At 36.6% G+C, this 14,843-nt stretch overlaps 2 protein-coding genes across 7 annotated transcripts in view; both read right to left on the reverse strand.

Moving 5' to 3' along the window:
• bru3 (bruno 3) overlaps positions 1–14,843 on the reverse strand; it is a 431,221-nt gene that overhangs the window by 376,058 nt on the left and 40,320 nt on the right. The window lies entirely within an intron of this gene.
• The window catches only part of LOC137251744 (CUGBP Elav-like family member 4), a 922,306-nt gene continuing 908,369 nt past the window's right edge, over positions 907–14,843 (reverse strand). The window contains exon 6 of the mRNA XM_067786552.1: positions 907–5,949. Within this exon, the coding sequence (XP_067642653.1) occupies positions 5,926–5,949 (24 nt within the window). The 3' untranslated portion in view covers positions 907–5,925. The remainder of the gene's footprint in view (positions 5,950–14,843) is intronic.

Here is a 14,843-nt window from a genome sequence, read left to right on the forward strand (position 1 = left end):
AATTTTGCAATTAAATTTTTAGAATCTTTATTAATTTTCACAATTTTAGCTGACAAACTTGCAAAATATATTTTAAGGGCTTTGAAAAATTCTTAAAATTTTTCCAAATTCATTTGATGCATGTTCCATAAGATTTTACAAAAAATATTTTCACCGTCTTTGAGGAAACGGAAAACGAAAAAATGTAATAATAAACTTGTTTGAAAATTTAAATTTTTTTTAAAATATTACAAACTTTTTATAACACATTCAATATTTTAAGATTTTCAATGAAACTTGTACAATTGTTATCAGCAATGTCGTTATGAAATGATTAGATTTTCAAAATATCTTTTTCAAGTAATGAAAAAAATTTACAAATGTTTGTAAATTTATTGATGAATATGCCAAGAAATTTTGCACCTGCTTCCGATCGACTTGCATATAATTTGTACATCGTCACAAACCGCACTGAGACTCAGGGAGTCTGGCTGTTGGGAGGATACTCAGCAAGGGCATAGTAGTATCCTAAATAAACTTCCGTATGGTACATGTAGTACCGAGACCGATTACTACCCTCGCAAACTGAAGTTTGAGTACGGTTGTAATACCGCAATTCCAAGCTGGAATGAGTGGAAGAGAAACCCGGGCATATGGATCGACGACGTCCAAATCTACACTGACGGCTCCAAGATGGAATCGGGAATGGGCTGGAGTCTTCTCTGAGTCCCTAGATTTGTCTGCATCATTCAGACTCCCATCGCACTGCAGCGTGTTTCAAGCAGAAATCCTCGCGATTTGGCAAGCCTACAATTCACTGGAGGACTGGAATGTAGCTGGTAAAGTTTGCATCCTGTCGGATAGCCAAGCAGCGATAAAAGCGCTTTCCTCGCTACACATTAACTCAAAATTAGTGTGGGCTTGTAAGCGACTCATATCCCACTTATCCACCAATCTAGAACTACGCGTTATCTGGGTCCCGGGTCATAGGGGGATAAAGGTTAACGAGAAGGCCGAAGAGCTAGTACGCAGGGGCTCATCGGAGATGAACGAGGAAATAACCAGTGTCGAAATAGGCATACCCTTAGCAGTAGCCAAGGGGAATATCCAAAGCTTCTACTTGAAGAAAGCACAAATAAATTGGAATAACATCACAACTTGTGCAATATCAAAACCCATTTGGCCAAACTAGTTCAGATGCCTTCTGAAAAAATCCAGGGCTAACACACGCAAACTGATAGCAGTCTGCACCGGTCATTGGGCAGTAGGTACGCATGCGGAAAAAATGAGCATTCCGTATAACGAATACTGCAGAAGCTGCAAAGATCCAAATGCCAGAGAGACAGTAGAACACTTTAATGTGTAAATGCCCGGCTCTAGCTAGAGCCCGGCTAAGGTTCCTTGGAACCCCGTTTCTAGAAGACCTCATAGGGTTATCTGTGATAGCAATCCCGAATATTCTTAATTTTATCAACAACTCTGGCTGGTTGTAATACATTGACCGTAACATTCCGTAGGTTTTTAGACGAGTTACGTGGCATTAAAACGGCTTTAAATAGTTACTTGGGCGACCAGGGTCGCAGCCATTTCATCTCATCATCAATTTTACAATAATTTTGTTTGTGGTCTTTCAGAAAAAAATTTAGCAAATCGAGTAGAAAATCTAAATATTTTTTTACAAATTTTAAAATATCTTGAAAATTTATAAAAATAAAGGTTGCCTGTCAGGCATATTTTTTAAAATTCCAATTCAGTAGAACCAATTGATATCAAGACAAGATTAAATAAATCGAAAAAAAATACAGATATACTCGTATAAAAGGCAAGTGACAGCCAGATATTTCTGCACAAAAATTTCTGTAGTTTTTTTATTACATTTTCTTTTGCTGTTTTTTTCATTTTACTTAATTCTGGATGAAAAATAAAAAAAAAAAAAATTTCTGGAAGATAAGCCTCTTTCTTAAAAAAAATCTATGTTTTATTAAAAAAAAAATTATTTTAAATTTGTAATATTTTTTAAATTAGAAAATTAAGAAAAAATAAATGGGATATTCAAATTCTTAAATTTTACGAACAACCTTCTGTTACCCTTTAATATATGTAAAAATAGAAATAAAATTTTGAAAATTTGCTTTGAAAAACAAAATTATTTTAAGTAAAATAAAATACAACTTTTATTGACTCCCGCTTTTGATTAAAACTACTCGCCGAAAATTTTGACTCTAAACAAGCGTTTCTGATCTTTTTATGATTTTTAACATCCTTTTTACCCCAATCCAACGTCTAAAATTTTCAATACTCCACCTCCCATTTTTTCTCATTCCACCACTCAAAAATTTGCTATTAACCTTTTCCTTATTTCCATTGCGTTTCCTGTATTTTATTTGCCTTCTTCTTTTTTGCATATTTCAATCTTTTTATGAATACCAGCATTTAGAACATCGTCAAGGACCTTTTGTTATATCTCTGCCATACACTCGCTTGTTGAATCATTCGACTGCATATTTCAACTAAAAATTCTACCAACCAACGTCTTGACCCCATTCGCCACTACGTTACACACATAACCAACACCCATTTTTAATATCCTGCCACTCGTCCTGCTTAAACAGCTGTAAAGCTCAAGTGCCTTAGCTTTCACTCATCACACTAAGTACATATTTTCTTTGCTATTCACAAAAAAACCCTAAGACATCGAAAAATAGCCACAGCTACTATAAGTATAGTATGTAGTTGAAAAGAATTGAAGTCTGAGGCGTATGTCTAAAGCAAATGCGCTAAGATGCTTATACTTGACAAACGGAGAAGAAGGCACAACAAAGCGCAACCTGCTGCTGCTATTATTATTAGTATTTTTATGACTTATTTGCTTTTAATATTTGCATACAAGCGAAGTGGTCGAACGATCTTGTGGATGTAGTAAAATATGGTAAGATAAAACAAATTGAATATTGGGTAGTTAAATCAAATTCGAAGGCAGCAGGCGAACTCTGTTTTGCACTCCTAACCACTAGACTGTGCTATGGATGCACTGTAGGGAAATTTGGGCAAGTTTGATTTCAAAAGTGTTAGGTTAGGTTGAAATGACCGGTTAAAAAAGCTTTCATTCAGTAAGTCCTTAGTATTACCAGAAATTGTTTGACGTCCAAACGGAAAAGCCCAATTAGCTATTTCATGGAATTACTCCGCCTTTGCAAATTTTCTAGGCCGATTAGAAGTATTCTAGGACCTAGCTTAATTCCTTCTTTGAAATATGGAAGCTCTGAGCGCAGACCACCAACAAAGAACGCGATCAACCGCTTCTTCCTGCTGCTCTCACTTCCTGCATCTGCTGTTACTGACAATGCACAGCTTGTAAGCATGTGATGCCTGAAGACCGTGTCCAGTTAATATGGCCATCCTGAGCTTTCATTCTTCTATCGTTTATGAGTCCAATGTCGGAAAATTTGCATTTGGTCTTAAAAATTGCGCACCCCGCTTTTCTGCCTACGCCATATTTGCTTGATGGATCATATGCATCTCCTGTCTCCTTTTGGTTTCTCTAAAACGGATCTCTACCGTCGATTAAATGAGTGCTGCTTCCTCCTTTTCTAGCTCATCCGATTTTTTATTATTTTCACCTTGAGCACGTTTCCTTCAGAATTTAAACTGCTTTCTTCATGGCTATATGTTTCGACTGAAAGACACTGCAGCAAATCCCACCCCTTCCGTTAATTCGGAAGCATCGGTATATACATGTTTACCATTTTTTGCGATTTTTGCACCTTTTGCACCAACCTTCTGGTTCTATTGTGGCTCCAAGATCCGGCTTGTGAACATGAATTCCGTTCGCCATATATTTAATAGCGCTTTACTGCGATGGCCATACACCCTGCACTCAAGCTGCCTCGAGGCTTTAAGCAATATTGCTGTTGGCAATACTAAGCTTTTTGCAGACTTGGTGGGATGTGCAAAAAGGCATGCAATGCTGCTGTTATGGTAGTTTTCCGAGCACCCGTTATCAAATCATTCATAACCTATAGGGGGTATGCACCTCAAGTTTTTTGTTATACGTACCCTCTTGTGAGGCTGTCTAACAAACTAGGACCACATAAGTAGGTACTATGTGCATCCCAGCGTCCTCTTGCATGCAGTTGTCATAACGGAGGATTTCTTCGCTCTCTCCTCCACATGAAGCTTTCACGACAATTTGCAATCTAGTATAAATCCCAGGTATTTTTTGCTGTACTTCTTTTGCAAGGTTACCCATCCAAGATATGGCTTAGTAAAATTTGGGACCTTATATTTCCTAGTAAATAATAATACATAGGGTTTTCCGTGTTGGCGAATGCCTGACCTATCGATCTATCAGAGAGTTGACTGTTGGTAGACATCTGTCTTTGGCCAATAGCCTAAGCTAATGGTTCATGATCAGCGTCAACAGCATTGGTGGCAATAGCTCGCCCTGCGGTGCTCCTTTGCCTACAGATTTTTTGACTTCGCATAGACCCCATTGTGACGTAATCATCATGCAGATTGAAATAGAACCGATTAAATTTGTTAAGGAGAGATGTACTAAAATTAAGTTGAGTCATTTTGTTGCTAATGTAACGTTTTTTATTTTTATCGATTTTTTTAATTTCATCAATAGCCATCGATTGTTATCAGAAACGCTTCAAGAGATTGATATTTTTTTATTTTACGCTTTTATACAATTTTATCAATTGTAATCTATTGTTATCAATTCTTTGTTTAAAAATGTAGTTGCTTGTTATATCTTCAGAAAATTTTCAACTGTGAAAATTTTGTTCTTGCGTTTGTTTTTTATTTGCAAAATAGCCCACTGTGCAACATATTTGAAAAGCTAAGCGCGCGGATGTGGAGGTCTATTTTGCATTTTTCTTTAACTAAAAAAAATCAGGTTTGCGAGTGATGCTGCAATAATTTTCAGCAGCGCAAAGTATTATAAAGAAAAAAAAAAAACAATTTAATAAAAATTATGTCAAAAAAGTTTAAAACAAGAAAAAAGTTTTAAGAAAGTCATTGCCGTCAAAGCTAACGACGACATGCATATAAGCCGTCTAGTCAGTCAGTGCAGCAACTAAATGTGCATTTTTATTAAGGAAATAATTCCTCCATATTTTTCTCTAGCGTTTCCTTTACGCTTTGCTTGGGCTCTTGTTTTAAGTAAGCATGGCTAACTCTATTGCCATTGGCAGTCAAGAAAGAAAATATAATAAGCAACTTGAGCTGTGTAGTGGTGCTGTGCTTGCCACTGCATCAAACTCCATTGCTGTGATTTGCTGATATTCGTCCTGCAACTGTCTCGAACTGGCTAATAGGGGTTAAGTCTTAAGCAAGCATTCAAGAAGGATAAGCGAAATACAATAAAAAATTGGGTAGGAAAAATGGTTAAAAAATAATAGAAAAAAAATTTATATTGAATGCTTATGGCAATCATAAAAATGTTAAACAACAATGAAAAAAAAAAAAAATAAACAAAAATTGAAAAATCGTCGCTGTTCCTTCCAACTTAAATCTATCAACCCATTTTTTAAGCTTCAAAGCGATTTTTCACAAAATTCGCTTGTAATCACTGCCCGTACAAGCAGCTATGCCCTAAGCTATGCTTTGTTTAATACTGCAGGGATTTTTGCAGATTTTTTTTTCTTTTTAATATTTCTCTTAAGTATTTCCCTTTAACTGTCATTATTCACGACATGTTTTCTTATGGGTAATTGCTTTCATAATAAATATAAGCCATCTCATTCAAGCGAATTTGTTGTTATTTTTTCTTCTACTCTGATTTAGACTTTCTTAGCGCGCATAATATAACACTCTTTCATTAGTTAGTTACTTCGAAATCAGTCGCTTCTTATTATTTTTATACGATCTATGGTGGGTTAGGACGCTCATTGTATCCACTACTTACTGTAATTGCTAGTTAACTTTTCATATTTTTTGCATTTATATTTCTTGTGAGGTACATACCTATAAAGAAAAGAATAGTAAAAGAAAATATTAGTATTTCAGTGCATACTCTTATGCTGCTAAATGGTAATTGTAATTCAGATAAATGCCTATTAAGCTATGAGTTAAAGAAAATAGTTCAAATTAGAAAAACAATTTCATCACAACAATATAAGCGGCGGAACGAGAAATATGCTAATTTTCCTTTCACTTTGAAATTTTGAATGACAGCATTTAATTAATAACTACCTAAAAGAATGCTTTCAGGCATAAGTTGCTGCTTTATTTGTCAGACTGACAGTAATCTGCCTCTAGAGAATTATTATAAGAGAACTTTTAAATAACTATTGTGAAATTAAATTATTAGTTGGAGATGGAGAAATTTTTGTACAAATTGACGAAGGGGAATAGTTGACATGGGGAATTATAGTTACGGTTATGCGCTATCAAAAGTGCAACAAGTTCTATAATGAGAAAAGCGATTATATTAATCACGTTGAACTGAGCACAAATGTTTATGAAGCCTAAAAGTATGCAATGCTATAATTGGGTATACATTTGTCGAAGTAGAAAACAGGGATGTGGTGACGCGACGTTATACGTTGAACACATAAAGGCTCGTTAACACGATTTTCATAGAAATCTCAAAAATCAAAAAGGTTACAAGTTTTATTTGAAACTCCTAAAATAATTTAGAATTATTCATGAAAATATTTTTGCGCTGGGTAAATGCAGGCAAGATACAATCATAATTTATGTATGTTTGTTTAATGGTGTGTTAAGTTTATACTAATATTTAAGAATTCATGAGCTTAACACCGGTTTATAATAATTGAATTTCAATTATTATGTTTTTCTAAGGAAACTGAAAAGAAAGAAACATTTACTGGCATATTGCGATGGACCCATTTCGAAAACCGCCAACGTAATCATCATCAGGAAATTTAGAAAAACATAATAATTGAAATTCAATTATTATAAGCCGGTGTTAAGCTCATGAATTCTTAAATACAATCATAAGTTAAAGCTGGTGAAGATAAGCAGAGAAAATATGCTGTAAAATGAGAAATGGCAACACTTTAATAACAGATACCTTGATTTTCCATAACAAATCGATAACTTTTTGATAAAGCGTCTTTAACTTTTCGATAAAAATTTTTTAACACTCCTATAAAAAAACGATAATTTTTCGATAAACAATGGACGATTTTTTTAGATAATATATCTATAAAAAAAACCATAAATTGTCTAGAACTTTTCGAAGGAACCATTAAAAAGCGATAGTTAATCGATAACTCTTGGTATCAATAGCCAATTTATCACACTTCCATAAAAAATCGATAGTTGGCCTGTACGTTGTCATTAACACACCTATATCTAACTTATAACTCGGTGATAAACAATGAATAACACTCCTTAAACCTGTCGATAACAATGCGATAACTCATCTATGACAAACCTTTAGTATTTCGATATCAAACTGATAACACGCTGATTTCGGTTCCGTCTCCAGTTTGCCTTCGGTCTTGGTTTCGGTTTTAGCTTTTTTCCTTTTAAATTCTTTCCTTTCATTTTCTTTCCTTTCATTTCCTTTCCTTTTCTTTCCTTTTTTCCTATCCTCTTCATTTGTTTTAAGGGTGCATAATTGCGGTATAATGACCATTTTCAAAGGATCTGTCCTTCTAATATAGAATATAGAACAAATTATTCGACAAGGAGATCACCTACGTTACAGGTCACGGGAGAGAAACAAATATAAGGAAGAATACAGAAAAATAATAAGAGAGATAGGGAAAGATAGGAAGATGCCATGACCAACCATAAAATGTTTAACCACTCAGATGTTGAAGCCTCGATGCCTTAACATAAGCACTCTCTTCGTTTGAGTTGCAGCTTGCCTTACATCTATACTAAGCATCTATGCTGAAATCGCACCCTAAGATCATTACACAATCCTATCTTAAAATACAAAATGCAAGACCAACATTTTCTTCTTAGCACTTGAGTTTTGCTGCAAGCATTCGAATTTGTGGGGACCAACACGACAGAATCGTGCCATTCAGCAGGTCCATTTTCAGTCATAATTCTCATTTCATTTATCCCAACAGTTTTCCGAAGTTTCGTTAGCCTAGACAACTGTTCCAGTATTTCCGATATTACTATCAATTAAATGTGAGCATTTAAAATGGCAGGCAAATAATTGACGCCTAAAAGTATGCAGCTGCTAAACATTTCCAACAATACGGGTACTTTTAAATTCAGGTTTCATATTTTAGGGCGCTACAGATAATTTTTTAGGTTATTAACTTTAAGCGGTTACAATCCTTTCAAACCAAAACTCCTTTGCCTGCCATAAGCTAAGCTTCATACTTCCACCCTTTCCTCCTTAAACCTTAAAGTATACGATTTTGAGTAAATGTACTTTTATGTAAGACACCTCACTAATTTTAAATTCCTAAAATATTTAAACAAATTTTATTAAACACCCACCCAACTTCAGCCACAATTTTCACCCCCTCAACTTTTCACACACACACAAATACCCTTACACGATTGAAATTCCATTGTCTTTACTTTGTGCTGCTGCTTTTGGCATTTCAATAAATTTCAACTATCATCGGACTTTCGAAACGATTTTCAAATGCTTATTAAACATTCTGTAAATGTTTTTGAAGTCAAAGTCAATTGGTATGCGGAATAGCGCAAACAATGAAGAGGAGAAAAATCGTACGCTTAAAGAATGTAAGTACGAGTATTTGCCATTTGGGGAAATGCCGCTGACTTCTTACTTCAAAGTCAGCGTCCCTCTCACAACACACACATGCACAGCATAAACATTTCATCTTCTTAAGCTGAGCAATAAATGATGCTTGGCGTCGGCGGCGGCTAACTTGAATTGTAGATTTTCGAAGCGTGTGCACGTAAGTTTTTGGCGTAAAACTCGCGCGAAATGAATTGGAACGAAATGAAATGTACCAAAAACGAATAAGAAAAGTGTTGAATACAACAAAGTAGCTAATGAAGCGTGAACAAAACATGATTGCGCACAAATAGTATTGCATAGTTTTAGGTGCTGCTCGTTTTATTCGTGCTTGGAATGTTACTTGTGAGAAACATAGTGTAAAACAGAAAAATGAAAATGAAAAATTACAGAAAAAAAAGCGAAGGGGTGAAGTAGCAAAAATTAGTTAGTGCGTTGGAAAAAGCTGAATTAAATATTTTAAAGTATTGCTCACACTCTTGTAACTCTTGTATGAGATTTTATGCAGCTGAAACACAGAAAGTCATCGAGTTGTCTTTTTATTAGCGTTTAATTTGATCAAATAATATTTACGTGCTGCACATACATTTGCATAATTTTGCCACTTCATCACTACGTTGGGTACAAATCAACACCTGAATTTATCTTCAACCCGCCAGCCATTTATCAATTGTATATTATAACTGCAAAGCTCCTAAAATTATGCTAACAATCAGAACGTATGGCGTTTTTTTATATTCCTAACAACTAATTTTCGAAGGCGAAATCACAGTTGTACATTGAGGTTTTGTCTATATATAACTATTTGGGTAATTCCAAGACAAATTTATCAGTTTTTGGAAGTTGCTAGTTTAGATGCGAACGAATTTCGAACAGAGTTTTTCCTTAATAATTAATATAGTTTTTAAAACTTCATTGTATCGTGGATAATGAATTTATTTAAAACAATTTGGTAAAACACTTAGAGTGGAGCAGTATGTAGAAGTCCACACTAGTGGGGAAAAGTTCTGATTACCATTTACCCGGGAATGGCCAGGGTGATTCTTTTGCAAGAGGTTCAATCAGCCCACCACTTCCGGTCTCTTGCGGCCAAGTAACTTCTGGGTAGCCAACGAACATCCGTTTGGTCATGGAGTAAGAAGCCGACAACCTAGCAAGGCACCTTGCCACAATCAGTTAAACGGCTACGTGGGGGACTTCATCAGCAGCGTTTGATCACCATAAGGTGCGGCTGTAGGAGGCCTGCGCTGAGGTTGGATCTTGCCACGTAAAATCACACTCCAATGAAAATAAAGGATATCAGGTAAAGAAAAACCCCTATTTTAAATGATGACCTCGGCCAACGTTTAAAGGCTTATGATTCAAGGGTATGCACCTGGAATGGTGGATAATCTAATGGGTTTGGTGCCGATATTCGGCTGGTTGATCCCGTCGTAAAAGCAAAAGCCGACGTCATCGTAATTCTAGAAATGCGAAGGGAAGAAGCGAGTGGGCGAAGCAAAGAAAATAGTTAATTAAAAATTGTAATATTCACTGAAGTGTCCATGCATATAACCGCAGCTTCAGTGTTAGATTTGTGATGGGAGAGAAACTTCTATACTGTAATACAGTTAACACATGTGGATGAACTTCTCGCCCCTATCCACATAAAATCAAACTTTTTCAATATCTCATTCAGCTGTCCACATGCACCGATGGAGGAGAATGACGATGAGCTAATGGACGCACTATGGGCAAGTAAAATGTTTTTGGCCCCTCCGTCGGTAGGTTCAGCCTTCACAATGAAACCTCGCCTCATAAACTGAGGCTGATCGGCTTCGCCAGTGCTTGAAACATGGTCATAGCCACCACCAGGTTTAAGCACAAAAATATACATCAAGTTACATGGCTGTTCCCTGATTGAAATACGTGTAACCATATCGACCACGTTGGGACAGACTGCTAATGATTTCGCAACTCGACTCCCACACAGGCTATCTGAGGCCATAAGTCAAACAGTCGGAATGCACAAGCAGCATTGCACACCTACGCCGAAGAAAAAATTGGTTACCAGCGGCCACGGGAAAAAACAGTAGGCGTGAGTGTGACGAGTTTGAGCTGGTAGCCGAAAGAAGAAATAACACCCGAAAATTCTACCAAAAAATTTGGTGGCAGGTAGAGAATTTTAAACCCGCAAAAAACTCTTATAAAAACGAAAATGGCGACCTGGTAACCGATGTACAGAAGATGCTTAGATTATGAAGGCAACACTACTCTGTACTCCCAAATAGAAAGAGCGATGATACGCCCAGGAAAGATGATGAAACCGTCCCCGCACAATGTTCACAAAAAAGGTTAGGTTAGGTTAGGTTAGGTAGGTGATAGTGGCGCCTGTAGGGAAATCTCACTTGGACAGCATGAAGGTCCGTTGTAATAATATAATAGTGAAAGAGCTATAGCTACTCAAAGAGTCGTTACGTAGCAACGATAATGTTTCTAATGACACCAATTTTAACCTGGGATGAATCCTACGAAGATCCAAGTGAATCCCAATCAAACTAATGACGCGTAGTTTTAGAAAATGCTAGGCAATCAAATATAAAATAAGTGGATGATTCCAACTCATCATCCTCCATACTGCTCTAGCAGAATGGAGTTTTCCGTATTATGAGACGTATGGATACTCATTGGACAATGCCTTGTCAAAACGCCAATGATATGATGAATAGATGAGTTTTAGTGAACCCAATCATTTTGGCAGATCTCTTGCCAATCAATGTAGGAGTGGACTACAGGTGGGCAGCGGAATCTCGCCATCCCTACAGCCATCTTCATAAGGTTTAATTGAACCAATGTGGACTAGGAGATCCGCTCGACAGTTGGGGTTGATAGTCAGGGATATTCCTATAGTCTGGTAATCAGATAGCCTCAATCATAATATAGATCGAAGCAATTGCAAGCGAGGTCAAACACTCCCAGGCCACCCTCGGTCGCAGTATTGTTGATTGATATATGCTTCCTAGTCTATTTGATTAAGAACTACTCTTTTATAATTTTTACATATATGTATGTATATTTACGAATCTATGGAAATAAAAATGTTTGCATATATCCGCTTGTGCAAAATTAGCTTTGGCATAAATTTAATCTTAATTCAAACACGGAAAAACACGCTTCGGTGCTTTGATAACTAATTTACATACAAAATGCGCCTATATGTATGCAATGTTATTTTGTTTTTTCATATCTAAATCGCCTAGTTTATTATTAATTTCCCACTGTTTGTTGTTGTCATTTGATAGTAATAAATTTTACAAAATATTATAGTAAATAATTATAAAAAAACGCGCATACATATAAGCACATGCATTTGTGTGTGGGTCAGTGTGTTTGGCGCAATTACATGGCATACATGATTTATCTCTGCATAGCATATTTTTAAGCGTTATTTAATTAATTATTGTCGTCGCCGATGGGATTCCATTCTACACACACACACATTCGTACACATTTTAGCGTGTTATATAAACACTCATTTGTATGTTTGTTCACTAATAATAATATAAACTTGCCTCAACCAACTCACAGCTTGTAAGGCTTTGAGGCATTTTGAGCTATACACGAAAATCACACATTTTGTGGTTAGCGCATACATTTGTCATTTGCAGCACTCCAAAAACTCAAATAAACACATACACACACATTTATGATGTATAGTTTAAGTAAATGTCAGTGCTGTAGTTTGTTACATTTTTAACACGTGTTTTGCTGCATGTTGCATGTTGCCTGCCGCACAAAAGCTCGCATAAATTTTGATTTTGTATTTGTGTAAGTGAATATATGATATCTGTATCTATGGTTGTTGTTGCTGTATTTTACAACAATTTTGTTTTTGTTTTTCCGTTTTTGTTTTCTTTTGTTGCATTGTGTTTTGTGTGCTTTATTAAAAATTAATAACATTACAAAATGCAATTGTGATTAAAATGTCCCTGAGGCGTTATTTGCGCGGATACAATTTAATGCATTAAATATGGCCACAACGGATGTGTTCGTGTACTTACAACATTTGTGACATTTTAAATAACTGCATTTACACTAATGCATTTTTTCGTGTATTTTTTTTTTTTTTTTTGACTTGAATATATGTTATTGTATGGAATAATGTTAGTTGCACTAGCTCTGCGTTTTATGCGGTAAATATTGTGATGAATATTAGTGACACTAAGCGATACCCACATCACTAGTAAATGAAGCCACAACAACAATAAATCAGGCATTCACTTGTATCTACATAAACGAATCAATCATTATGGCTACACATATGTATGAACACGTAGCGGAGAAGAGACGTACAAACACATGCATATATCTTATCTGAGATGCTCCCAAAAGTAGGCGATTATCTGTGGAAGTGTCACTCACATATTCCTGCGCATATGAGAAGCTGTAAACGTGCATCTCTAGCTATAATTTTATAGCAGTAACTAAGTTAATTCTGGAAACGCCTAGAAGTATGGAACGAGGCAATCGAAGGGTATAAAAGCGGCCACAGTAGAGGCACGACAATCAGTTTGATTTAAGCAAGCTATCAGTTGCGAAGTATAAGTGTTATTGTGAAGTACTTTAATAAAGGCCATTTTGCATTATTGAATAGTGGAGTTATTTATTCAACAGTTTCGTAATTCGAACGTTAGTAGAAGGTTGCAAGTAAGAGGAATTGCACGATATTCGCTACAATTGGTGTCAGAAGAGGAATTGCTGAATAAATTCCGGAAGATTTTGAATACAACTCGGACATGGCAAAGGTGAGTGAATTAAAGAGCCAGCAACTGAAAAAGGAGTTGGAAAACCGTGGATTGAATATAACCGGTAATAAGATCAAACTTCAAACACGGCTACGAGAGGTAATGGAGTCGCAAGGAATTGATGTGGACGAGTATGTCTTTTATCCTAATGTGGGAGAATCAACAACAAAAATTGAAGAGAAAAACGAAACATCACAGTTACGAGCACAGACTTGAACACGACCTTGGCTGCAATATCTGCTCAAACATCGACAGTAACATTCAAGATGGAAGCACAGCAGGCACGCATTTCGCAAATGTCATCCCAACTGGAAGAACAGAAGACATACGTGGCATCCCAGATGGAAACACAGGAGGCACGTATATCCGAAATGTCGTCTCAGCTGGAATCCCAGGAGAACTGTATAACAGCCAAGATTGAAGCACAGGAAACACAAATTTTATCACAGCTGGGAGAACAAAAGACATATATGGCAACTCATCTGAAAGAACAAGAGACACGCATAGCAGTACAACTAGAAGCACAAGAGGCGCGTCTATTATCAAAACTCGAAACGCGCATGGACGAAAAAATAGTGCAGTTTGAAGAAAAAATCGAGGCAGAGGTGGATGCTTTGAGAGGTCGTATACAGGAACTGCAACTTAATCACCGGGCTGCTTCAGCGAGTAATACGAAGGAAAGAACTGCATATTTTAAGGGTTCTGTTGAATTCCAGGCCTTTAAGCTACAGTTTGAGAAGACCGCAGCAGTGAACAACTGAAATGCGGAAGATAAAATTGCTGCACTGTTCGTGGCTTTGAAAGGGCCTGCAGCTGAAACCTTGCAGACAATTCCAGAGTACGAACGGAACAACTATGAAACATTAATGAGCGCTCTAGAGAGGCAATACTGAAGCGAACACAGGAAGCAGATATACCAAATGGAGTTACTGAACCGCTTTCAAAGGCCTGGTGAAACATTGCGTTGGCTGTTGAAAGGCTGTCACATTTAGCGAATGCGGACACATCCGTGGAATACACTGAAAGGGTAAAGATTCAGAGCTTTATAAATGGCATACGGGACGTCGAAACAAGGCGAGCTACATACGCAAACCAAAAGCCAACATTCGCAGAAACGGTATCACATGCTCTGATTCAGGAAACAGCGTCGCTTCTGTGTAAGCCAGTTTTCAAAGCACGCCGTGTGGAAGTAGAAAGGCCAGAGTGGGTAGACGCAATTTTAGAAGCTTTAAAAGGAACGCAACAGAAGAGTAATGGTGCAAGCAAATGTTTCAAGTGCGGTAACCCAGGTCACATTGCTCGTCATTGCAGCACCGGTCCTGGTAGTTCCAACTTGGGTGGCCGTAAACGCAAAGCTGGAGGAGATAAGC

Source organism: Eurosta solidaginis, chromosome 5, assembly GCF_040869045.1.
Source record: "Eurosta solidaginis isolate ZX-2024a chromosome 5, ASM4086904v1, whole genome shotgun sequence".
Lineage (NCBI taxonomy): Eukaryota > Metazoa > Arthropoda > Insecta > Diptera > Tephritidae > Eurosta > Eurosta solidaginis.